The sequence below is a fragment of the Diadema setosum genome, chromosome 18, assembly GCF_964275005.1.
Source record: "Diadema setosum chromosome 18, eeDiaSeto1, whole genome shotgun sequence".
NCBI lineage: Eukaryota > Metazoa > Echinodermata > Echinoidea > Diadematoida > Diadematidae > Diadema > Diadema setosum.
In genome coordinates this window covers 6,574,256-6,599,075 of record NC_092702.1, presented here as the reverse complement: position 1 = coordinate 6,599,075, position 24,820 = coordinate 6,574,256, and the positions used below count along the sequence as shown (strand labels likewise).

The following is a 24,820-nucleotide window of genomic DNA, read 5'->3' as shown; positions in this document are numbered from 1 at the left end:
CGTGGCGCACACAATTCATATGTATCTTCGATAAATCCTTACGGACAATAGTGTGCGATGTCGAAATGGCTGCATTGTTGGATATCAGTTATCTGAAATCTGTTTTCACCTTAGTTGTATTCTTAATGATAGTGTTCATGGCTGTCTTCACTGGAACTGACGATCATTCTACTAAGCTGCCATTTAAACGTGAGTCGTGGTAATATCGTGATGATACCGAATAACTGTGCATGTGTGTACCTGATCACGTTTATCGACTTTATAGGTTGCAGGTATATGTATGACAATTGTGCGACCCGTCATTACGACGGCATGGTAGGTTCACCCGATTCCGATATTGTGATATTTCTTTCATGCAGTTTGCCAAATTCAAATCTTTCCAGTGATACGTATGTCATAATTCTCATTTTGTTTCCAATATTCATGGTAAAATATTATGAAAGCCCGAAACCGTACGGATACAATGCCAATGGATACACAAACCTCGGCTACTTCGGGCGAAAAACCATATTTCGTTTGCCTTGACAAATGACAGCATAGGTCTAGGAGGAAGTACATGTTGCACATATTTATAGAACTTTCAGTTACATTTCATGCAATACTGTAAATGTGGCATTCATTTCACATTTTTTTTTCTTTTTGCAATCCAATAGGCAAAGTTCTGTTTGATTAAAGAAATATACTGATAGTCACATTTACGAATCTTGCAATACTCATATCTCTCTACGTGAGAGGGTAACGTGAAATATTCAACGATGACCAAAAAAAAATAAAAAAATGACTGCTTCACAATGGAAATGATAATCTCTTCATTTCAACTGAATTCCTTAGAACCACAGAAAAATAACACATACGTCAGCTGGACTCGATTAAACGAGAACGCATCGCTAACGATGAGGTAAGCATTGTCAGAAGACTTAATTGTTTTACTTTTATGGCATTGTTATGCTACATGGTGCCGCTGGATAAGGAGGGTGGGAGCTGAGAGAGCAAAATGATGAGAGAGAGAGGGGGGGGGGAAGGACCTAGTGTAATTCACGGATTTAGAATAGCAAACAAATATTATCTACATCTTATCTTATACCTGTCAAACCAGATAAGTCAATGAGATACATAGATATGATATGAAATAAAAGCGACTAATTCGTTGTAACGTGTTCGCTAACCAATAGTCTGACTGCTTCTGATGAATTCAGACATACATGATTCATTAACATCATTCATTAACTAGCAGGTTTTCATTCGCAACACATTTAGTCACAAACACACAGACATTAATTTGTGTCTGCTTGTGTCTGCGAACTAGGTATGAGGGGTGGCAAGGGGTGTTATTGTGATTCATTGTCAATTTTACTGTGTTTGGAACGCATTTAAGGTGGTGTAAGATACTGGTATTTTATACACGTTACTATTCATATCATGTAGATTTTCCTTTGTTTTTTTTTTTGATAAACATAAACATTAACACACACACACACACACACACACACACACACACACACATAAGTATACAGGTACCAGGTGTTTCAAAAAACATTTCCCACTTTTGATCATTAATAGTTCAAAAACTATTCATCCGATGAAAATGTCATTGATAGGAGTAATAGCTGGATAGTGTACAATTTGGTTGGAGGTAATTTGCACGTGAAAGCATAAATCAATTTCATTAAATCTAAGATTGAATTTGAAGTAAGGTTTCAGATTTTGGTCAAATCAGGGAGGTGCTAGAGAAGGAGAGGCAACTAAAGCTCTCCTTTGAAGTCATGCACGGCACCGCCGAGAAGTTATGCGTTCAACTACAGGTGTTACCCATGTGCTTTGACAAAAGAGAGCATCAATAATCGGGACTAGCGCTCTCACATCTTGAAATATTTGCTCCTACTGCAATTCGCTCTCATGGCAACAATGAATTTGTGTACCTTGAATTGGAGCAGCGATTCAAAATGCAGTGTAAAACTCACAATTTTAACAGCAAATAGTTTAAAAACACGCTGGAACACGCTTTAACGAAGTACTTTATTTGAAAGATCAAAATATCCCCTTATTAAGGGGGGGGGGGGGAGTCCCGCCACTTTTGCTCTACCCCCTCCCCCAGCAATTAAGAGATTTTACATTACGCTATAATATAAACAATGCTCCTACCGTAACGTTCAAATTAAAGTTCTAAACCAAACCACAAAAAATGTAATATATTGTCATCGTTATCACCCACATTATGACATGAAAAGTAAGGGGTTTGCCAGTTTAGGTGTCGGCCATTTTGAAATTTGATCTTTTTAGCGTTTTTCTCAAAAATTCCAGGAGTGCTCCTACTCTAATATTGTTTAATAGTCTACAAGGAATCCGTGTGCCAAATTTGATGCTTTTATCCGCCGTGTATAGAGCAAAACGAGAAAAAAAAAAAAACACGCAAAAGAACAAGCGAACAACCATTTTTTTTAACAGGGAGGGGGGGGGGGGGGAGTCCCGCCACTTTTGCCCTACCCCCTCCCCCAGCAATTAAGAGATTTTACATTACGCTATAATATAAACAATGCTCCTACCGTAACGTTCAAATTAAAGTTCTAAATCAAAAAAAAAAATTTTAATGAATTGTCATCGTTATCACTCATATGACATGAAAAGTAAGGGGTTTGTCAGTTTACGTGTCGGCCATTTTGAAATTTTGATCTTTTTAGCGTGTTTCTCAAAAATTCCAGGAGGGCTCTTACTCTAATATTCAGGAATCCGTGTGCCAAATTTGATGCTTTTATCCGCCGTGTAACGGTAATTTCACTAAGCGACCCGACTATTAGGCATTCTGTGATTATTACTTTGTGCCTTTTTTTTCCTTTTCATCTTCAGCGACCAGGCAAAAAACAAAAACAAAAACAAAACAAAACATAGGGAATGAATGGATTTTTACCACTTATATAATAAGGTGATTATGGGTAAATTATGTTAAACGAGTCTGGGAAATTTCCATTAATCAAGTGTTAATAAGAAACAAGACTTTGAATTTTAGGGTATATTCAAGTGCTTAATCTTTTAAGCTGTGCTCTGTGCAACGAATGGGATAAAAAGGAAGTGTGTAAAAGTCCATAGCAATTACAATACGTAAGATTAAAATGAAATCTTACATGCTATATTATTATACCACATTATATTCATGACTATACTTTTAATTTTCAAAGAAGAAGCATCATCCTTTAAAAAGTTTTCAGACATGAAAGTAAATAAGTGTAAAGGGTTTTCAAAAAAAAAAAATCAAGAGTCCTGAGAAAGCTGCAAAAAACGACATTTCCCATCGGTGTTATGATCCTAAAGTTTGTAATCACGTATAGAAGAGGTTACTATTTGAGACAAAAAAAAATAGTGATTTACTATATCCTATTCACGTATATTCAATCCTCACATAAAATCGGGTTGTGCAACTTTTTGTTAGTTTTGTGATGCACGGTCACTTTAATGGAGTTTCACGTCTCCCTTTACTTTGTTTCATACACAACAATTATCAAGCCTGAGTGTCCCTCGCTAAGACATTACCTTCAAAATGTCCCTTTTCCTCAAAATTAACTCTTAAAACGCTCGTATTTGCGTCAAAATCCGGGGGCATCCAATTTTCAAGAGCCGTATAAAACTATGGCTGCTAATGTAAACACCTCCCTCAATATATGACCTGCAGGTTTTTCATCGCTAGTTAGAAGCCTACTAGCTCTGGATAACTAAACGAATAAGAGCCCTGTCTATCATTAACGCCAACCACTACCGCCATTTATAACTTCCGAAGTTCATTTTTATATCTGATCTCTCCAGAAGGTGCGGAAACGCCCGAAAATGTTTGGGAATGACAAAGACATGACAGTGAACGGATTCTTTCAAGAACATACAGAGAGGCTGATTGTGAATGAGGAATTATTGAACATTCTGAAAAGTTGGGAGGTACATATATTTTCATCAATCAGAAGAATGCTCATATAATTATATCCTCAACTACACGCTTACTTTTTGTCTTAGAGATTTTAATGCAGGCACATTCAAATGTTAAAAGAGTCTGCCCAATTCAATCTTTTATCATATTGACTTTATGACCATCACTACAACGTATGTTTTTTATTTCATTAGCCACTGCAGCTTCATTTCTTTTCTCCTTCTGAATCATTTTTTTTTTGGAGGGGGGGGGGGGGGGCTCCCTCTCTTTCCTGACGAGAACATCTTGTTTGATTTGCTCATACATGTGTAGATTTCATACTTCCAATGAAATAGCAGCTATACGTTCAGGGAGGTCACCCAATTTTAACAATTCACGCAGTTATCACTTGCTAATATAATGCTTTTCAGTGCAGAAAGCCGGTCATGGCCATGCACACCTACTGTATTGACGTCTAGTTGATTGTTTCTCATCCGAGTCCATGCAACTAGTATCTCCCGTGTTTCGTGTTTCATGCTTGTGTGCATGCATTTTGCTTTCTTTCCCTACTTCGAACTAGGTCTGTACATTCCCAAGTATATCTGCTATCTACAGGTCCAGGTGGAAAGTCCGCTATAATAAAATTCCCTACCGAGGAAGTTTCTTCCATTAAATGTTTAGGTGTTTGTGCTTATATCAAGCCAAGGTCTACATGGAAGTGCTACATCAAAAATATTTGCACAATTATTGTGCGTCATATAGGGGCAATAAATAGTTTGGAAGAGTTATTTTCCTGCATGTGCCTAAATGACAAAATTACCGTATCTAAAGTACGAATTTCTTTCTTGGGGCAATGCATATCAGACATCACGAGACAAACAGACAAACGTCTTTTATTGTAAAAGGTATTGCTCAGAATTATCTCTTACTCTTCATACCCCAGCACATGTTGATGCCTTGTTTTCTGAACATTTTTTTTTCTGCTCCTTTTTCTTTCTTCTCGTGGTTTGTTGTGCTGTAATGACAATTATGTTTCATTTTTTTTTCTCGCGACATATTTGAGTATTTTGTTCAATGTGCATTCTTTTTTTCTTGTTGTTGTTACGTGACCAACTTGTGAGTATTTGTATGTATTGTTTTATTGTTGTTTTTGTCACCTCTATGTTTCTGATACACAGGGCTAAATGAAGAGTGCCTGAACCGAAACCGACATCAATAGCTAATATTTTAATTGTGTGTTTCCTCCGTACTTTTAACTAGTATACAAATGATGCCAAGGATAGAGTGCGTTAGTAGAGGCGTAGCGCACTCGAGGGTATTTACAATTGTGAAACATGCACTACATTGTAAATACCCGAGAGTGAGCTGCATCTCCACTAACGCCACGAAATAATCCTGTGCATCATTTGTTTTATAAAATGGGTCGAAAACTAACAGCATTTTTCACGTACCTTTGTGGATCAAGATGTCTCCGAAGATGTTCGTCCCAAACATTTACGCACGTCGCACTCGAAAATCCCGCACACATATAGATCTAAGTACTGTACGTACGTGTATAAGAGTATACGTACGCCACACATGTTATGCACACAAGAAAGGCCGGCCGCCGGCAGCCCGAACTAGAAGTAAGGATTGACAGCGCGTATAGTAGCGCGCGACGCACTTGTAACAACTGATTGAGTGCGCACTGCTAGTGCAAACATTGTGACGTCGGCCGTGGATGTTAGTGAGAAATTAATACAAGCACACGTGACTCATTTCAGCGCTTCCAATTGGCTACATACTTGAACCCATTTTATAATACTGTTTACACAATGCTTGTATATTCCTTGTATTATATTTTCAGTTTTCAAATGCTCTAATTGTACACATCATAATTTTTGGATACGTATATATGTTCTTGGTATATTGTATTTCGAGTGATCCACGTCTCGCAAGTTCAGCTTTTCAGTAGGGCCTACTAGTAATTCCCTTTTCCATCTCTGTGTTACTTTTTGTTATATAGCAAAATGGCGTCGCTTATCTCTTTATGACATAATCATGATATTCTGTAATATGTTCTATAACTTGCGCTTTTACAAGTTCTCAAACGTTCTCAAAACAAAAATTCTCAAACGTATGCCTGTACTTTGTATCATGTATCATCTGTTGTTCAATGGAAATAAAGATATCATTTGATTAAATCTAAATAAAACTGATGTATCTGTGTATATGTATGTATATATATATATATATATATATATATATATATATATATATATAAACATAGATTCACAACGGCAGTTCAATATGAAAACTCCGACATCTCTCACGGAGTTTTCATATTGAACTACTGTTGTGAATCAATACTTTCTTGGACTCCGAGCAGAAACCTATTGCTGTTAATTATAAATATAGAGCCTATATATAGATATATCTTGTCACTTTAAGTTACGAGTACCTTATCACTTGCTGAAGACCGTAGTGAGATTAAAAGGATCAATTTATAAGTAGGCCTTATGCATGTACTAAAACTACTTATGCATTCACACAAAATAATGAAATAAATGCCTGCCGAAATGTCAATATTGACAGACCATTCTTATCACCTGCTCTGCGCAAGTTCATTCATTGCTTGAACTGAATTCCATAAATTGTGGGCATGTTTGTGCATCATGCTGCTTTGAAAACGAGTGAAGTACCTAACCAATGGAGAAAAAAAAATGAACATGAAGAAAGGTCAATTGTATACACCAATGTGCCCTATACCAATGTGCCATATTTGTATTTGTAACTGCCCAACAATATCGTTATATTTAAGCGATCATTGTTACTATAATTAGAATGAATAAGACTCAATGGTGTTTTTTCCATGAATAATTCAAAAATTTTTATGTATGATGTTTGTATTATTAATGATTATTATGATTTGTATAAGGACCTTTAACTAGAATAAGAAGATAGTGTTGAAAATTATTATCATTTTTATAAGACGATACGAACCCCCCCCCCCCCTTCCTACCCCTTTTTCCTATCTTTTCTGGTTCCCATGAAGACCAGTGACTCTTATAATAGTGTCGCTGAATATGAGTTTTCCAGCCGTTTTACTCTATTTTCATCTATTACCCTGTCTTTGTTTTTATTGTTTAGGTTCTCTGTCTGTAAACTCATACTTTTACTTTTCAATGATAGTAACTTTCTCTTATTTGCATAATATTATGCTTGAATAACATTGCATTTCTGTAAAGTCATTTCATTTGTATGTCTTTTTTTATGACGGGAAATAAAATCAAACCAAACCAAACCGATGAGTTAACTGTCAACTGGCTTATTAGTCCATGGGCCAGGCCAGATATTGGTACCATCTGAGGTGGCAAAACCTTTTTGGTGTCATTTTGTTTGTCGGGCATAGATATGCTTATCAAGTCATGATAGCATTTCCAAATGAGTAGCTTTGTCATAGTAAATGAATTTTTAACCAATGTGGTCTCGTTGTTATATCCCTATACTTCTGAATCGAAACTAACCGCTATACAAAGAAGAGCACTGTCTTCTGTATGTTCCATAGACCCCGTTTACAGTGCGAGGCTCGGCCGCGGCTCGGCCGCGGCCGTGCCCAGCCCCGCTTCAGTGTAAACGCGCAAAAGGCCAAATGCGAGGCCAAAATTGGCCTCGCATTTGGCCTCGCTCTGGAGGTGGTCTCGGCCGCGGCCGAGCGCGGCCGAGCCGCGGCCGAGCCCGGCCTTTTCTTGGTGTAAACGCAAACTGGGCCAAATGCGCGGCCAATTGCGCGGCCAATTTTAGTCTGGCTACCAAACCCTCTGCCTGTATCTTTCGCTAGTCAGGATATTAACCCCCTCAACGTTGAAAAACAGTATAGTTTAAGGTGGTTTTGTCCTGCAAAGGATTCTTTCCTTCGGCAAAGGCCTTTGCCCGAACGGCGACTTCGTAGCCACGGAATTCATTTGGCAAAGGGTCTGAAAACCAGACAATACCAAATTGCATTTGTTTACAAGCAGAGCGCCACTACGACAAAATATTGAAAGGTTTGAATCAAAAGCGCGGCCGAGCCCGGCAGTGTAAACGGACAAAATTGCGGGGGCCGGCCTCGCAATTGAGGCTGGGCTCGGCCGCGGCTCGGCCGCGGCTCGGCCCAGCCCCGCACTGTAAACGGGGTCATAGAGCTGTAAAATGCAGCCCTGTGGTATGTTCACAGGTGTTCTGTTGTAAACGCGGTGCGCTTAGTCTTTATTCAAGGCAGCGAAGGGAATATCCAAAGCTTATGATGTCCACAGCGCTTAGTCTTTATTCTAGACGGCGAAGGGAATATCCAAAGCGTATGATACAGTGTATATCCTTTTATCTAAAAACAACAACAACAAAAACAATTCCTCGTGAATTTTAATTGAAATCTTTCAATTATTTATCATTTTCCAGCGAAAACCGATGTATTTGTTGATAGGGTAGTATAAAAACAGTATAGATAATCCCTTTTATGAGGAACTTTAAATATGGTAACGGTACGTTGGTCTAGATAAAGACTAAGCGCACCGCGTGACAGCTGTGGACATCATAACCCTTTGGATATTCCCTTCGCTGCCTTGAATAAAGACTAAGCGCACCGCGTTTACAACAGAACACCTGTGGACATACAGGAGGCAGTGCTCTTCTTTGTATAGCGGTTTAGTTTCGATTCAGAAGTATAGGGATATAAAAACGAGACCAAATTGGTTAAAAATTAATTTATTATGACTAAGCTACTCATTTGAAAATGCTATCATAGCTTGATAAGCACATCTATGCCCGACAAACAAACTGACATCAAAAAGGTTGTGCCACCTCAGATGGTACCAACAACCCATTTTTCGGGTCTTGGCCCATGGACTATATTCGTTGTTGCTGTATTTCGGTGGCTTCTCAATCCAATCATAAAGGGCTTTAAACATTCATTTGGACAAGTGAAAATGACGCAGCATAAATTTGGTGACTCAGACTCTCGTGACGCACCTACCCATACCAATCCGTATGGAAAATGAACAAACAAATAGCCTTCAAGAGGTTATAATGTATACACAAAATGGCCGTCTCCCTGGGATGTTCGTCTCCCTTTTACACAAACGAGCCTACGGAATATTCGCTTCAAAATGTACTCATAGACGGCTGAGTTTAAAGTCTGTTGATAATTTTATTATGATCCCCTCACCAGACTGCCAGATACTCTCAATCTCGCTAGTGCAGCGGCGTACATCATTATAATAACTATGTTTGTTATATTTAAAATTGCAGGCAGGCCGTTGGGCATGCCAAGTGACTTGTTACCTGATATCAAATCTATCTGTCTAATATACCATATCACTGCAATTAATGTTACTATGGTATAGCGCGAGAATGGAGGCTGATACAGCTCCGTACAACTGTTTTGGGTACATGAAAAGGTACGTGAAGCATATGCGCATTTTTTCATTTTTACTTTTCATTTTTACATATTCATTTCAAAAATGGGATTTCAGTATTCAGATCCCATGTGCATTTCTCATGTCATTCTTTGGCCTTTCACAAACAAATTCTTCACTTTAATCAAGAATGCGAAAGATCAGTCTCAGTGTTTTACTCATTTCAAATTCTACTCAGATGAGAATAGTCCAAGTTCGGAAGTAATAGATAATTCAAAATTAAGAGAATAGGCTAAGGAATCATATCAATCATCAATCTATGACGTGGAAGATTAAGCTGATTACTGAAAATGAACATAAATATGCAAAAATATATAGGCCTAAATGCTTTAGCCCCCATATTACACTTCAGTCTAAGATAAAGAAGAGATTTCAAAGTTGATTAACACTGCCTCTATATGCTATCTATACATTTCAATGAAATCGAAATAAGGCAGAATTATTCAAGAGGAAAATAACATTTTTGAAACACCTACGCATACTTTTCAGGTCATTACTTGCATCTTGCAGAATTTAATCATCCTCTTCGATCCATATTTCATTCTATTTATTTATTTATTGTCCATATGGTGGAAAATATTCATGAATCAAGTGGCATACATACTGTAATTACACATACATAGAGCAAGCATTCCAAAATGAAACAGAAAAATATAATAGAAAAGACAATAAAAAAACACATTTAATTCATTATATAAATAACACAACCATCTTTACACCAAATAAAAAAAAATGCATCCACAAAATACAATATTGCACCTGTTTCTTCTAAAACCCACGTGCATAGGACTAAATAAGTGTGGACAAATGTATTTAACGGTTACAGCTCGTTATTCCGAAGGTTCGTTATTCCGAAGGCTCTTCAGTCCGAAGATTCCTTATTCCGAAGGTTCGTTTTTCCGAATTTCATTTTCGGATGAACAAATCTTCGGAATAACGAACCTTCGGAATAACGCCACAAATGTTCGGATTAACGAACCCTTTTTCATTTTCGGATTAACGAACCTCTAAGTATAGGGAATTTGCGTGTTTCGGATTAACGAACCTTCGGAATAACGAACCTTCGGAATATCGAACCTTCGGAATAACGAACAGCACCCGTATTGAACTTGTCTTCCTTTATACTAGGTGTTTCAAAAAACATTTCCCACTTTTGATTCTTAATAATTCAAAAATTATATATCGGATAACACTGTCATTAATATGAGTGATAGCTGAATAGTGTACAATTTGGTTGAAAGTGGTTTAGATATGAAAACATAAATAAGTTTCATGAAATCAATGATTGATTTCACAGTTAGGTTCCAGACTTTGCTCTATTTTCAACCCTCTGTACAAAATTTCACTTTGCACAGGGGTCAGTGGGTGTGTATGGGAGTGTGTGGTTAACACCCTGACAATGGTCCTGAACAGAGTTTGAATGCTTCATTATTTATTCATGAGAAATTCCACTATCACAACTAGTCTTTATACAGCCTCTGGCAGTATCTGTGTAAAGTCAAACGCCTGTCGATACTGTCGTTGAGTCGCGACAGGTGCTCTCCCTACTTCTGAAAAACAGAATTACAATGAATACCTTCTGTTCTATCGTAAACGTGGTGACAGGAAGCAAAGAAAATCAATTAGAGTATATAATAACTTGTGTATATGGAGCCTTAAATAAATCTATTGTGAAACAAATCGCCCCAATGATAAATGCTGCTGAACTCTTTACCAAAGATGATCTTTTTTTATCGAAAAAGCGAAAAATTTTGTCAGACAATTTAATTAGTAGACAGTTGTATTGAAATGAGGAACTCTAGATCATTTATGCTTATTTATATCCCAAATTCAGTGATATGTGAAGCAAATTTGAAAATGATTGCCAGCTGGAATGAAATGTGGTGTTTGCAAGCACTTTACCGTGCATGAATTCAGACTAGCAGTGCCCAGGGCAATCCACATGAATTATTGATCAAACATTCATGTGCCAGGGAGCGCGAGACTGACGCCTAGTCAACAGGTGGTTCAGACATGTCCATTGTTCAGGGCCATTGTCAGCACACACTCACATACACATCATTGGTTCCTGTGCGAAGTTCAGTTTTTGTACAGAGGTTTAGAATTTGACCAGGGAGGTGTTACAGAGATGGAGTGGCAACTCTTCGTAATTCATGCAAACACATGTTTGGGTTCAAGGCGTTACAATGGGATGTCTAGCATTCCATTACGTTTTGAAGTCATGCTCGGCATCGCTCTAGTTGCAAGACGAAGTTCGGAGACGAAGAACGCATTTCACCTTTCGTTGAATTACAAGCTTTATTTCACCGCAAAATTTTTAATGAAATACTCGAATTGATTTAGACTAGTTTAGGAAAGAATTCAATATTATTAACATGTATTTCTAGTTTCTTCGTAATTCGCAAATCGAAAGGAAATGGAAATTAGGCCCTCTTAAAAACCTATTTTTTTTTCTATAATGCGCACATTTCCGCATGTTAATTTTCTATCTGTTAAAAAAAAAAAAAATGGTTGTTCGCTTGTTCTTTTGCGTGTTTTTTTTCTCGTTTTGCTCTATACACGGCGGATAAAAGCATCAAATTTGGCACACGGATTCCTTGAGGACTAGTAAACAATAGTAGAGTAGGAGCCCTCTTGGAATTTTTAAGGAAAGCACACATATATATAAAGATCAAATTCCAAAATGGCCGACGCTCATGGCAAACCCCTCACTTTTCATGTCATTATAATATGGGTGATACGCTGACATTATATGTATTTATTTTGGGTTTGGTTTAGAACCTGAATTTGTACATTACGGTAGGAGCATTGTTTATATTCTTGCCTAATGTCTCTAAACTGCTGGGGGTGGGGGGTTAGGGCAAAAGTGGCGGGACCCCCCCCCCCCTTAAAAAATGGTCGTTCGATTTTTTTTTTTTGCGTGCTTTTCTCCGTTTTGCTCTTAATATCCACGGCGGATAAAAACATCAAATTTGGCACACGGATCCCTTGAGGACTAGTAAACAATAGTAGAGTAGGAGCCCTCCTGGAATACACACACATAAAAAGATCAAATTCCAAACTGGCCGACACTTATGGGAAACCCCTCACTTTTCATGTCATTGTATGGGTGATACGCTGTCTATATATATATATATATATATATATATATATATATATATATATATATATATACATATATATATATATATATATATATATATATATATATATATATATATTTGGTTTGGTTTAGAACCTGAATTTGTACATTACGGTATAAAGGAGCATTGTTTATATTCTTGCAAAAGTGGCGGTACCTCCCCCCCCCCCCCTTAAAAAGTGGTTCTCTTGTTCTTTCGCGTGTTTTTTTTTTTCTCGTTTTGCTCTATACACGGCGGGTAAAAACATCAAATTTGGCACACGGATTCCGTGAGGACTAGTAAATAATAGTAGTGTAGGAGCCCTCCTGGAATTTTTAAGGAAAACACACAAACACATAAAAAGATCAAATTCCAAAATGGCCGACACTTATGGCAAACCCTCACTTTTCATGTTATTGCATGGGTGATACGCTGACAATATATATTTTTATTTTTGGTTTGGTTTAGAACCTGAATTTGTACATTACGGTAGGAGCATCTTGCGTAATGTCTCTAAACTGCTGGGGGTATAATAGGGCAAAAGTGGCTGGACCCCCCCCCCCCCTTAAAAAGATGGTTGTTTGCTTGTTCTTTTGCGTGCTTTTTCCGTTTTGCTCTATACACGGCGGATAAAAGCATCAAATTTGGCGCACGGATTCCTTGAGGATCATGAAACAACATTAGAATAGGAGCCCTCTCATCTATGTTTTCTGGCGTCTGGCCTGCCTTGCGAGTGTGATTGCGATATCTATTTCTGAGCTTGAGCTTGATGTTCTGCTTCCATTGCAATGAGATCTCCTCCAACTATTCTGGCCATTAGTAAGGTGTCATTGAGCTCTGTGATCATGTCAGGGATATTTTTATCAGCGTCGAATGTTGACATTCATGGAGGACATCCTTCACTCTCTGCTCCTTTCTCACAGAAGAAACATTTTTGAACATCTAATGTTCTACGCTTAGTGGGCCTTTTCTGATCTTCATTTGGGGTGTGAACTCTCTTCTTCTCTGCCTTCTCCAATTTAGAATTATTAAATTTCAAATGGCAAGGTTTATGCCATTGAGCTGAGTGTGTAAAAAAGCTTTCAACAGTTTCTTCACTCCCCAAACAGAGTTCAACTTGAACAGCATTAATGGCTCGGACCTGCTCGGCATTGGACAGGAATGACTAGTATATAGGCCTCTGTCTTGTCACCACTTGCCCTTGAACTCTTCCAGAGACACTTTAAGGGTTCAATGGTGTCTTGCCGGCAAATCACACAATGATCCCACTTAAGTGCCATGATGAATCACATTCTGAAAAGCAAAGGTATTGGAATTTAATCCACTTATTATATAAACCTTTGGATTCCATCGCATCATTGGGGTAATGATGTCATGTATTTGGCAGCAAAGACATTTTCTGGTGAGAATATTGATCTCTAAGTATGTACACGTATGTCGCGTTGGGATGTTACCGCAGAAAACACATGTACATGATGAAGGTAATCCTCTGGAAAAGGACATTATACAGTTTCTTGTATAGCGACTATGCTAGACCCCGTTTACAGTGCGGGGCTGGGCCGAGCCCAGCCTCAATTGCGAGGACGGGCCTCGCAATTTTACACTGCTGGGCTCGGCCGCGCTTTTGACTCAAACCTTTCAATATTTTGTCGTAGTGGCCCTCTACTTATAAACAAACGCAATTTGGTATTGTCTGGTTTTCAGACCCTTTGCCAAATGAATTCCGTGGCGACGAAGGCGACAAAGTTGCCGTTCGGGCAAAGGCCTTTGCCGAAGGAAAAAATCCTTTGCAGGACAAAACCACCTTAAACTATACTTGTTTTCGACGTTTAGGGGTTTAATATCCTGAACAGCGAAATAGTAAAGGCAGAGGGTTTGGAAGCCAGACTAAAATTGGCCGCGCATTTGGCCCAGTTTACGTTTACACTGAGAAAAAGCCGGGCTCGGCCGCGGCTCGGCCGCGGTCGAGACCACCTCCAGATCGAGGCCAAATGCGAGGCCAATTTTGGCCTCGCATTTGGCCTTTTGAGCGTTTACACTGAAGCGGGGCTGGGCCGAGCCGCGGCCGAGCCGCGGCCGAGCCTCGCACTGTAAACGGGGTCTTGGTCAGTTAGTTCCTTTCGTCTAATGAAACATTCTGCAAAACAAACCTCCCTCAGCCAAAGTCAGCCCACGAAACTTTAAACCATCTTTAACACAAATATAGATTATGGCCAGCATAACTATGACAAGACATCGTGTCTATCTTTCTGTCCTTATTTGGTATAATTATCAGTAAAATTCCTGGTACAGTGAAACCCCGTTATAGCGAGTTCGCTTATGACGAGGAAGCGCTTTTAACGGGGTAATCACTTTTCTTTGAACGGGGTAATCACTTTTCTTTGAGTGTAAACCTATGGTAAAGCGGATCGGTTACAACAAGTTCGGTTATAATGAGATTCCGGTTATAACAAGGACATCTTCGGTGCGTCATGATAAAGAAACACATAAGCAATTTGATCGGATATTACGAGGTTCCATTTCTTGACCTGCCGCTTTCAAACACGCGACAGACGAAACATTGATAACCGAATTCACGCTATCCTTCTGTTCTCTTTCTCGTTCTGTAGAGTCAATCTGACCACATAGCGCGCGCGTGTATCACGATTTTATATGTGCATAAACACGTGAGCTTTATTGTAGCGATCCTCATGCCGTCTCTCTATCAATGAATGATATGAGGCGGAAAGAGGAAACAAATATGCTAGGCTCAGTCGTCCCGCCGTTATCCCTCTTTTATCCTCCTTTACGGTGACAAATGCTGAGTACCGTTCTTTGCATGTTTTCTTATAAACCATGCGATGAGACACACGGATACCGCCCGATGTTCTTCAGTCTTTGAACATAATTATTTGATTTTTTTTTTTCCGAGATACGCGTAGGCGGCCTACTTGATACTAGCTCAAACCAGTCCGTAATGTGAAAAAAAAAAATATTCATTCAAAAATGTTTCATTCAGTGAAACAAACTGGTGACAGAACATAGAGAAATATGTTTTTGGAATGCATGTGCAGCTTATCATAATCCTTTCCATATTACATAGTTCCGACTTCCAGTTGTTTTGCTGGTTGGGAAACATTGATGTGTACACTACGTAAGAGATTACAGGAAAAATGATTAATGAAATCATCGTGATGTTCATTATTATTTCACACTGTATTTTACAAATGAATAATTTCATTCTTTCAGAATGGTCCGTTATAATGAGGAAGAGATAGGCGTAAAAAGGATCACGAATTCAACCATGTCGTGTACCTTTCAAGAACGCATGTACAAAATGCGAAGAGATTTTGGGGAGAAAAATACAAAACGCATTTTCAACCCCTGCTGGTGCAAACATTATGGAATACAGCCTAAATAATCAAATGTAATCATCGCGATCCCGCTGGGCGCACACAGGGTGAAATAAGCTGAATAATGCATGTTACTCTGCTTGCACCCATGTTCAGAAAAAAAGGTAACAAATGTTTTTGATACAATGTGATTCTATTTATTAAGATTTTATACTGTGTTTCACAAACGATATTTTCATTCTTTTAGAATGGTACAATACTCGAGGAAGAGATAGGTATAGAAAGGATTACAAATTCAACCCTGCCGTGCACTTTTCCAGAACGCATGCACAACACTCGCGAAGAGATTTTTAGGAAGAAAAACAAAGAACGCGTTTTCAACCCCTTCTTTTTTTGATACTTTTGGCATAAATTAACAAATGATTCCTTTTTATTCTTTCTCAATAACAGCGATCCATTTACTTGTGTAATAACAACGCAAAGACTGCTCATAAGTTTGATTGATTGGTATGTGATTCCATGCTTATGTTTTTCTTTGTTTTAGTGCGTACGATTATAACGAGGAACCGGTTATAACGAGATAATATTATAACGGGGTTTCACTGTAAAAGATAAAGCTCACCCATAATCTCAGAAGGGAAATTTTCTGTTGCCAACTGGTTGCTGAGACCAGGGAGTCACCTCCCTGCTGAGACACGTGTCGGTGGCACAGGAAGAAAGCAGTAGCTGAATGTAGTCTAACATCCTCAACAGTGGTTTCTAAAATGTCTGTCTTTACAATGTGGCTGTTTCTGGTTTAAGTAATACATGTAGCTGATTATTCGATGACCATCCAATTTCATGGAATTTAGAGCTTGCTAGATTTATGACGGGAGTCCAATGTTTCCATAAGAAGACAGTACAATGCACCCCCGTTATAAGAAACGTCGTCGGGACCGGCAGTTTTTTGTTGTTGTTTTTTGCGTTATATCGAAATTTCGTTATAACCGAACAGTAAAGTGTAGAAAGATAGATGATAGTTTTGGGACCTGATTTCTTACTTCGTTCAAAGGTAACGAAAAATATTACCGCGTTCGTTATAACAGGAGTGTACTGTATCCACAAATAAATTTTACTGCACTGCAAAATAATTTTAGTGTAAAGTGAGTCTCAGAGCATGGGAGTAGCAGGGGCGGATCCAGGAATTCCTTAAGGGGGAAGGGGCGACTTTACAAAATTAAAGGGGGCGCATGCCCTCCCCCTCCATTTTTTTCTTTTTTATTACTTTTAAAAAAAAAATATAGAAAGGGGCGCGCCCGTTGCGCCCCCACCTGCATGGATCCGCCACTTAGTAGGAAAACTGTTTATTTCAAAAACTATTTTCTGTCTATTTAAACTGTATACATATATTTGATCGGTATATGATATGTGTATATTACATTTTGATCAGTAATTAATTCCACCAACTCCATGTTTCAAATACTTTGATGTTGATCATGGTCTCAACTTTGGGTTTGTTTTCAGTTCCATGAAAATTAAATCAATTCACAACAGATTTTAACTTATAATTATGTTGTCATATTCCCTAAGTTACGCAAATGCGGTATACATAATTATATTTGATCGGTATAAAAATTATAATATGTGTATATTACATTTTGATCAGTAATTAATTCCACCAACTCCATGTTTCAAATACTTTGATGTTGATCATGGTCTCAACTTTGGGTTTGTTTTCATTTCCATGAAAATTAAATCAATTCACAACAGATCTTAACTTATATGTTGTCATATGCAAATGCGGTATATTTGCATATGGTATGCGGTATATTTGCATTTGTCATACGCAAATGCGGTATATATCTATCATGAATATAAAGAAACATTGAAATTCAGCATTTTCTCCCCAAAATTCAAAAAAAAAAAATCCAAAGGGCTTCTACTCTAATATTAATGAGAAGGTCCTAGGGGATCACCTCTCAAAATTTGGTGCTTTTATCCGCCCTGTAACGGTAAGCCCAAATTTTGACATTAAGCGACCTGACTATAAAGCGATAGTCAGTGACAATGATTGTGCTTACGGCGTGCTATTTTCATTTTATATGTTGCTTTGGCATGTTTGGTCTCAAGAAAACGATATGATCAAAAACACGTGAAAATATCATCAAATCAACCGAATATTACCTAATCGATAAATTATCACCACTACTGTAACAGCAAAGGGTTGATATCTGTATTCATGTTGTGTGGACGTTTGATTTCATAAAATGTCATGCACCATGTTTAAACTTGGAAGGGGAGGAGGGAAGGGTGAAACCTTTCCTGCCTTGAGTTCTAGGTATTGTAGGTCCAACAGCAATATTCTAATTACCAGGTGCTTGCAGAGTAGGGATTTATTTGTTTTTACTTGATTTCTTTAATACTTTCTTACATTTTCAGAAAGTTTTACTTCCTTCATTTTCAAATGCCAAAGACGATGTTAGAGAGATGAATGCATTTATTTGGATATATTCGTTTTGGATATATACCCACGTATGCATAGACTGGTGTTTTCTTTTCTTTTCTTTTTTTTTGGGGGGGGGGGGGGAAACTTGCTAATATTGTACAAGCTTTGCTTCTTATGCAAGTTCCCTCCATATTCGTTACTAAACTAATGCTATTTCAACTCAAAGTGATTTCATGAAGATCAAATTATTTGTAAATTACGTGGGTTCATAATTATTATGTGCTTGAAGTTGCAGGTATGTATTATACTTTTGTTATACTATTGTTTGTATTTACTTTATGACACTCCCACCTTCTTGTACAAAATGCTAATCCTATGTAGCAATAATTTTGTATTATTTGGATATGAAAATAAATAAATGAAAAATAAATGAAAATGCCGTATTGGAAAGTAATCATTGATTTGACTTTGATAAAAAAAAAAGAACGAAGCATAATTATTAAATCATCACCTGGATTTTTCTGTTCTCCTGGAATACAGACAACAAGTTTCCCGAGCACGATTGTCCAGGCAGTCCGTCGTTCAAATTTTCCGACACGACATCCCGTTCGCAGAGATGCGACCGTCAGGAACTCAATCGCGAATCCGGAAATATAACCAAACAGTAAGTGTGCCGGAAGTACAGTCCTGCTCCGTCGTCGGGAATGCTGGGGTGCTTCTGGGAAGCGCGTGTGGTGACGTCATCGACAGAGCGGATATGATTGTACGCATGAATCTTGCCTACTTCGGTGGTGTCTACGCACGTGATGTGGGTTCAAAGGTTAACTTGATGACCTTTAACTCCGAACAATCTCGCGAACTTGCTGCATGTGTTAAAATGAATCATAACGTAACTGCCCAAAACTTTACTCCTGATTGTGAGAGATTGTTCCATAGAATTGCCCAAATAAATGGAAGCGTCCTGTGGTATATTAAACTGTTAACCAAGTCAAAAATCATGAACATCCGAGAGTCACTGTCATTTCTTCGAGAATTCCTCAACATTCAACTGTCATTTGCTTATAGCCCCAGAATAGCCGTCTTTCCCGCGAAAAGGTACGTATATATCTGATATTTGGTTATATAAGAGGATTGTTCAGTGACGATATGCTGAACCGTAGACAGGAACGTACTGGTTCATGTGTTGTTTTTCTTAGGATATCACAAAGCGGAATAGGTGTTTGACCAACTCTTTTGTGTATACATTATAATTATGATATATATATATATATATATATATGTATATATACATATATATTAGTGCAGAGTAAATAGTGCCATCAACAGCAAGATTTTTGATTGGCCAGATTGATACCACGTGACGTGCATAAATTTTGTTATAGTACACTATAGATATGACTAATTTGCATTAGTGCGCAGTCACGACGGACGTACAGTCGTATACTAGTAAGGACTTTTCGATTGCGTAGACGTGGCCGCCAGTCTCGTACGAAACCGGCTCAAAATGGCCGCAGTCCACTCGGCACGTCCGCGGTGTTATCACGCATTTCAATTTCAGTGCACGCCGTTCGTGACGAACTGTTATAAAATGGGTTCAAGAATGTAGCCGATTGGAAGCGCTGAAATGAGTCACGTGTGCTTTGGTTATTCTAGTCCCATCGCACTGCGTGTATTGCCGATCGTCTGTGCGCGCGGCGGCTCCTTTGAATTGCATGCATACATACAGTACGCGCTGTCAATCCTGTAAACAACTTCTAGTTCGGGCTGCCGGCCGCCGGCCGGCCTTTCTTCCCTTGTGCATAACATGTGTGGCATACGTATACTCTTTATATACGTACACTTTGTACAGTACAGTAGACCAAGCGTTGTGGGACCGGACGCGTACATGGAGTCACTTTGAAGGGCAAATCCAACGATTTAGCAGGTTAATTCTCTCGCCGTTTTCAGAGTATGTTGTCTAGTAGGCCTATATGAGGAGTCTATATCAAGTCTTTAAGGTAAAGGGTGCATATTCTATGTAAAATAAGTTAGTTTTCATGCGGGAACTTAAGTGTCCGGAAACCCAACCTCCATCATACTTATACTGTTTGTGCGGGATTTCCGAGTGCGACGTGCGCAAATGTTTGGGACGAACATCTTCGGACGTCTTGACCCACAAAGGTTCGTGAAAACGCTGGAAAATGCTGTTAGTTTTCGAATTTTCGACCCATTTTATAAAACAAATGATGCACAGGATTATTTCGTGGCGTTAGTGGAGGCGTAGCTCACTGTCGGGTATTTACAATGTAGTGCAACATGCACTCGGCTTCGCCTCGTGCATGTTTCACAATTGTAAATACCCTCGAGTGCACTATACGCCTCCACTAACGCACTCTATCCTGTGCATCATTTGTATACTATGACGTCATGGCCCCCGTCTCTTCTAGCTGGCTGGCGATTGGTTGCGCCATGCGATGACGTCATCACGTCATAAATCTCGGGTGGACGTGAAATCCCTCGAACACGCGTTAGCGATTCTGGCGTTGGCGTGGACGTGCTGGAGAACCTTGAGCATGCACAGTTCCTTAAAATGACGTCATTTCCTCGGCGGCCACGTCCACGGAGTGAAATCGAAAAGTGGGACTTTCCGATATTATACATGTATAGCCCCTCCGTAGTATTGAGAGCGTGTTTTGTACGCATCTATACGCTGACAAAACTTGTAGTAGGGCCTACGCTGTACATGCACCATGTAGGTCCGATGGGTGTATTGCTAGTGAGCGAGCTAGCGCTTCATACACACTGCGCCTATACGCTGCAGCCACACAGCGTCGAAGTCATGGGCAGAGTGTGTATGAAGCGCAGAACAGGCATCCGTGCATACGCTCGCTCGATAATATAGTCGGTACGCAACATCCCAACTTTACGTAGACCTAATGCAGGGCTCGACACTAACGGTGGCCCGGTGGCCCGGTGCCACCAAAAATGTAAGTCGGGCCACCAAATTTCAAAAAAGGGCAAATTTGGTGGCCCGCCTCGGGCCACCAAAATTTTTTGAAAGGTATATCAAGAAATTCGTATCTTTTTGCGACGGAAATGAGCAGTTAAATTTGTTTAAAGGACGGATAAAAAGGACTGAATGAGTGCCTGAGAGTGTGTGTTGCGAGTTTGTTGAAGTTTATTTATGAGTAGATAATTATGTCCAACTTCTAATTCTTACTATTATAAAACTTAAATATTTGACTCATTTAAAAAAAAAAGGACTTTTAATGTTTTTGATTGTTTTGTTTTCAGGTCACCAAATTTTTCTCTCGGGCCACCAAAAATTTGAAATTTAGGATTTTGGTGGCCCCATCGGGCCACCAAACAAAAAAGTTAGTGTCGAGCCATGCCTAAGGGCAAGCGGTCTAAGCTGAAAACCCAATTTTACTAGGTCGTAACACCATAGTGGAACTTATAGAACCTTCTGATCCGTTCTATTTAGATTTGGACAACATCTGTATTTGCATCAAGGCCGGCGGAACCGAGGGGGGCTGGTCCAGGGGGGCTCGCCCCCCCCCCCCACTTTTTTTTTTGCACCCTTACACAGGAATACATAGGGTGAAACCTTGAGCGCGGTAAGGCCGTTTTTGCATTTTGCTTCTTTTTTTTTAGGTGATCCGAATATTTTTTTTTTTTTTTTTTGCCTGTCGGTGAAACTGTGAAGTGAGAAAGATGCGACGAGGACTTTTTTTTTGTGGCGTAATAGCTCATGACTCATGACCCCCCCCCCCCCCCAACACACACACACACACACACTTTTGAAAACAAGGCGCCGGCCATGTGCATACCTTATTTTTGAGGAAACACAGGCTTGATTCTCCATGGACCGTGCAGGGTACGTAGTCGTAAGCTGGAATTCTGATTGTTTATGTAGAATCTACGGGACTAACGGTCCTGGCCTATAGACCGTCCTAGAGCTAGAAAAAGAAGTATTACAAATACACTTTATTTACTATAACAAATACTACATGCTCTTTCACGCACTATCCTAGCCAGTATACACTCCATATGCACAATTCGCCCTCGTGCAGGTTTTTTTTTTCTTTTTTTTTCTTTTTTTTTTTACCTCAACCTTCGGCCTCGGTGAAATAAAACTGCACTTGGGCTAATTTATTGTGCATTTGTCAGATATGTAATCTGGTATGAAATAGTGCATTCAAAATCATGCACTATTTTGTATAAAAGCAAACAATGACTGGACAACCTAAAAATGATGAAAATGGAAAATGAATCATTTGAACAGTGTTTCTCCTTTTGCAAAACAATGCTGTGAGATTATTGCAACTGACTGACAAAAACCCCACCCTTCATCGACCTAAATAAACATCGATTTTTTTTAGTGTGTAACAGCCAATATGAAAACTAATAATGGACATAAAAATATACTCGCTGGTGGGGTTCTGCGTCATATCCACTAGACTACAAAGCTTCCACTCCATAGCCAGTGATTGTACTAATCCCTTTTAGCGGCCGGTACTGCGTATTTGTTCAAAGGAAACCAAAACCCAAAGAGGATATGGATTGGGAGAAAGCAGCAATACTAGTAGAACACATCGGTGTAAGTTTGAGGAAAATCGGACAATCAGTGCAAAAGTTACTAATTTTAAAAGTTTTGGTGTTGTAATCACTGGATAAGGAGACTACTAGAGTCCATGACGTCATGTGTGGACAACAATATAAAGAGATATAAAGAAAATTCCACATTCCATCAACTTGATACTGACATAATATCATGTCAAGGGTAATTATTATTCCCTTTACTTTTTGAAAGCGGTTAGTCATGTGCTCTTTCATTACGCAAGAAAAGTGAAAGCATGTTGAATTTTCTGTATATTTTCTTTATAAAAGTTGTCCACCTTATGATGTCATTAACTCTAGTTGTCTCATTATCCCGTGGTTCCAACACCAAACATAAATAATTCAAAACTTTTGCATCGATTGTCCGATTTTCTTCAAACTTTCACTATTAATGTTCTATTAATTTTGCTGCTTTGCCTCAATCCGCATTTCTCTTTTGGTTTTGGTTTCCTACAATAATGATTTAAAGTTGGTTTTCTCTTTTTTTTTTCTTTTTTTTTGGAGGGGGAGACAACTATATATATATATATATATATATATATATATATATATATATATATATATAGATTGGTTCTCTCCTTTTGTTAAAGGAGAAGTTCAGCATTTTATGTGGATTGAGATAATGCAGCAATATAAGTAGCACACATAAGTGAAAGTTTGAGGAAAATCGGACAATCCGTTCAAAAGTTATGAATTTGCAGTCACTGCTGGATAGGAAGACTATACTACAGTTGACGATGTCACATACGTAGAACAATATCATAAGGAAATAAAAAGAGAATTCCATAAAATTTCACTTTCTTAAAAAAGTACATATTTCCTCAACTTGTAACTGACATAATACGTTAAAGGTAGTATTACTCCCCTGCCTCGTTCTGAAAGAGGCAAGTCATGTGTTCATTGATTATGAAAGAAAAGTGAAAATATGTTGAGTTTTCTTTGTATTTTCTTTATATCATTCTACACATAAATGATATCACAAGCTGTTGTAATCTTCTTATCCAGCGATCGTGGAACTGAAGCTTCAAAAATTCATAACTTTTGAACGAATTGTCGGATTTTCCTCAAACTTTCACTAAACTGTTGTACTAATATTGCTGCATTCTCTCAATCCACGTGTCTATATGACGGTGAGATTGTCCTTTAAGTAAACGAAAGTATGTTGACAAATTTTGTCAGTAAAGTTAACTCTCCGTTTATCCAGTTAAGGACAAGAAAAATGTACTATGAAAGATTGTAATCAGTTTTCTCCCTCTGCACAGTATTTGTAAGATCGCAACTGCTAATATACACTTTATGAAATGTGATTTTCTTTAGATCGGGGTGAATTTGAAGAACAAAAGCAGTCATAATGCCCGTTACTAAATACAAACAAATCAACATGTCCTCCCTTCCTCATTCCTCATTCAGGGCATTTAGCGTTCGACATCCATCTTCTGGTCTGGCTATGTACGCAGCAACGACTCAGTTCTGTTCACGAATCACACTGTTCGGATTCTACCCTTTTAACGTCGATCCGACAAACAGAACGTTGCAACACCACTATTACGACCCAGGTGTAATGGATTACGCGAAAAACAGGCACGCAATGCCCGAAGAATACAAAAGACTCCTCCAACTTCAAGACGAGGGCGCTCTTCGCATAGTGAATGATTGCGCGGGGAGATGGGATCACCGCGTTTTAAGACCATGGACCTGAAAGCCAGCATAATTGTGGTTCATAATGTGTACTAATATAGAGACTTCCATTTCATGAATCTTCGATTTTGATTGGTTGAAATATTTGGTTAAAACTATTTACCGCAGCCACATAGTACCCAAACTACCCCCTAGAGAAAAACGCCCCCATAGCACTAAACCATCCTCTTTTTGGTTACGCGGACATGTGCATGACCGTCCTGTGTCGTGAATTTCGCGACTACGGCACGAGAAAACAAGTCTACACGGTGCCCGGCTCAACCTTTGACAGAAAGACCCAGACGATGCACATATCTACATCAACGAAAACCTCACGAAATCTC

The 24,820-nt window shown here is 38.7% G+C and overlaps 1 protein-coding gene across 1 annotated transcript; it reads left to right on the top strand.

Annotated features, from left to right (window-relative positions):
• On the top strand, positions 1–24,820 carry LOC140242044 (alpha-2,8-sialyltransferase 8B-like). The gene is made up of 4 exons (XM_072321796.1): positions 1–189; positions 832–898; positions 18,741–19,295; positions 24,210–24,820. The coding sequence occupies exons 1-4, from the start codon at positions 66–68 to the stop codon at positions 24,496–24,498; spliced, it is 1,035 nt and encodes a 344-aa protein (XP_072177897.1). The 5' UTR covers positions 1–65; the 3' UTR covers positions 24,499–24,820.

Excerpts from the sequence above, each read along its gene's own strand:
- LOC140242044 (XM_072321796.1), top strand. The coding sequence starts at position 66 with ATGGCTGCATTGTTGGATATCAGTTATCTGAAATCTGTTTTCACCTTA. Across the intron at positions 899-18,740 it reads AACGCATCGCTAACGATGAG|ACAACAAGTTTCCCGAGCAC; the intron begins GTAAGCATTGTC and ends CCTGGAATACAG. Across the intron at positions 19,296-24,209 it reads GCCGTCTTTCCCGCGAAAAG|GGCATTTAGCGTTCGACATC; the intron begins GTACGTATATAT and ends TTCCTCATTCAG.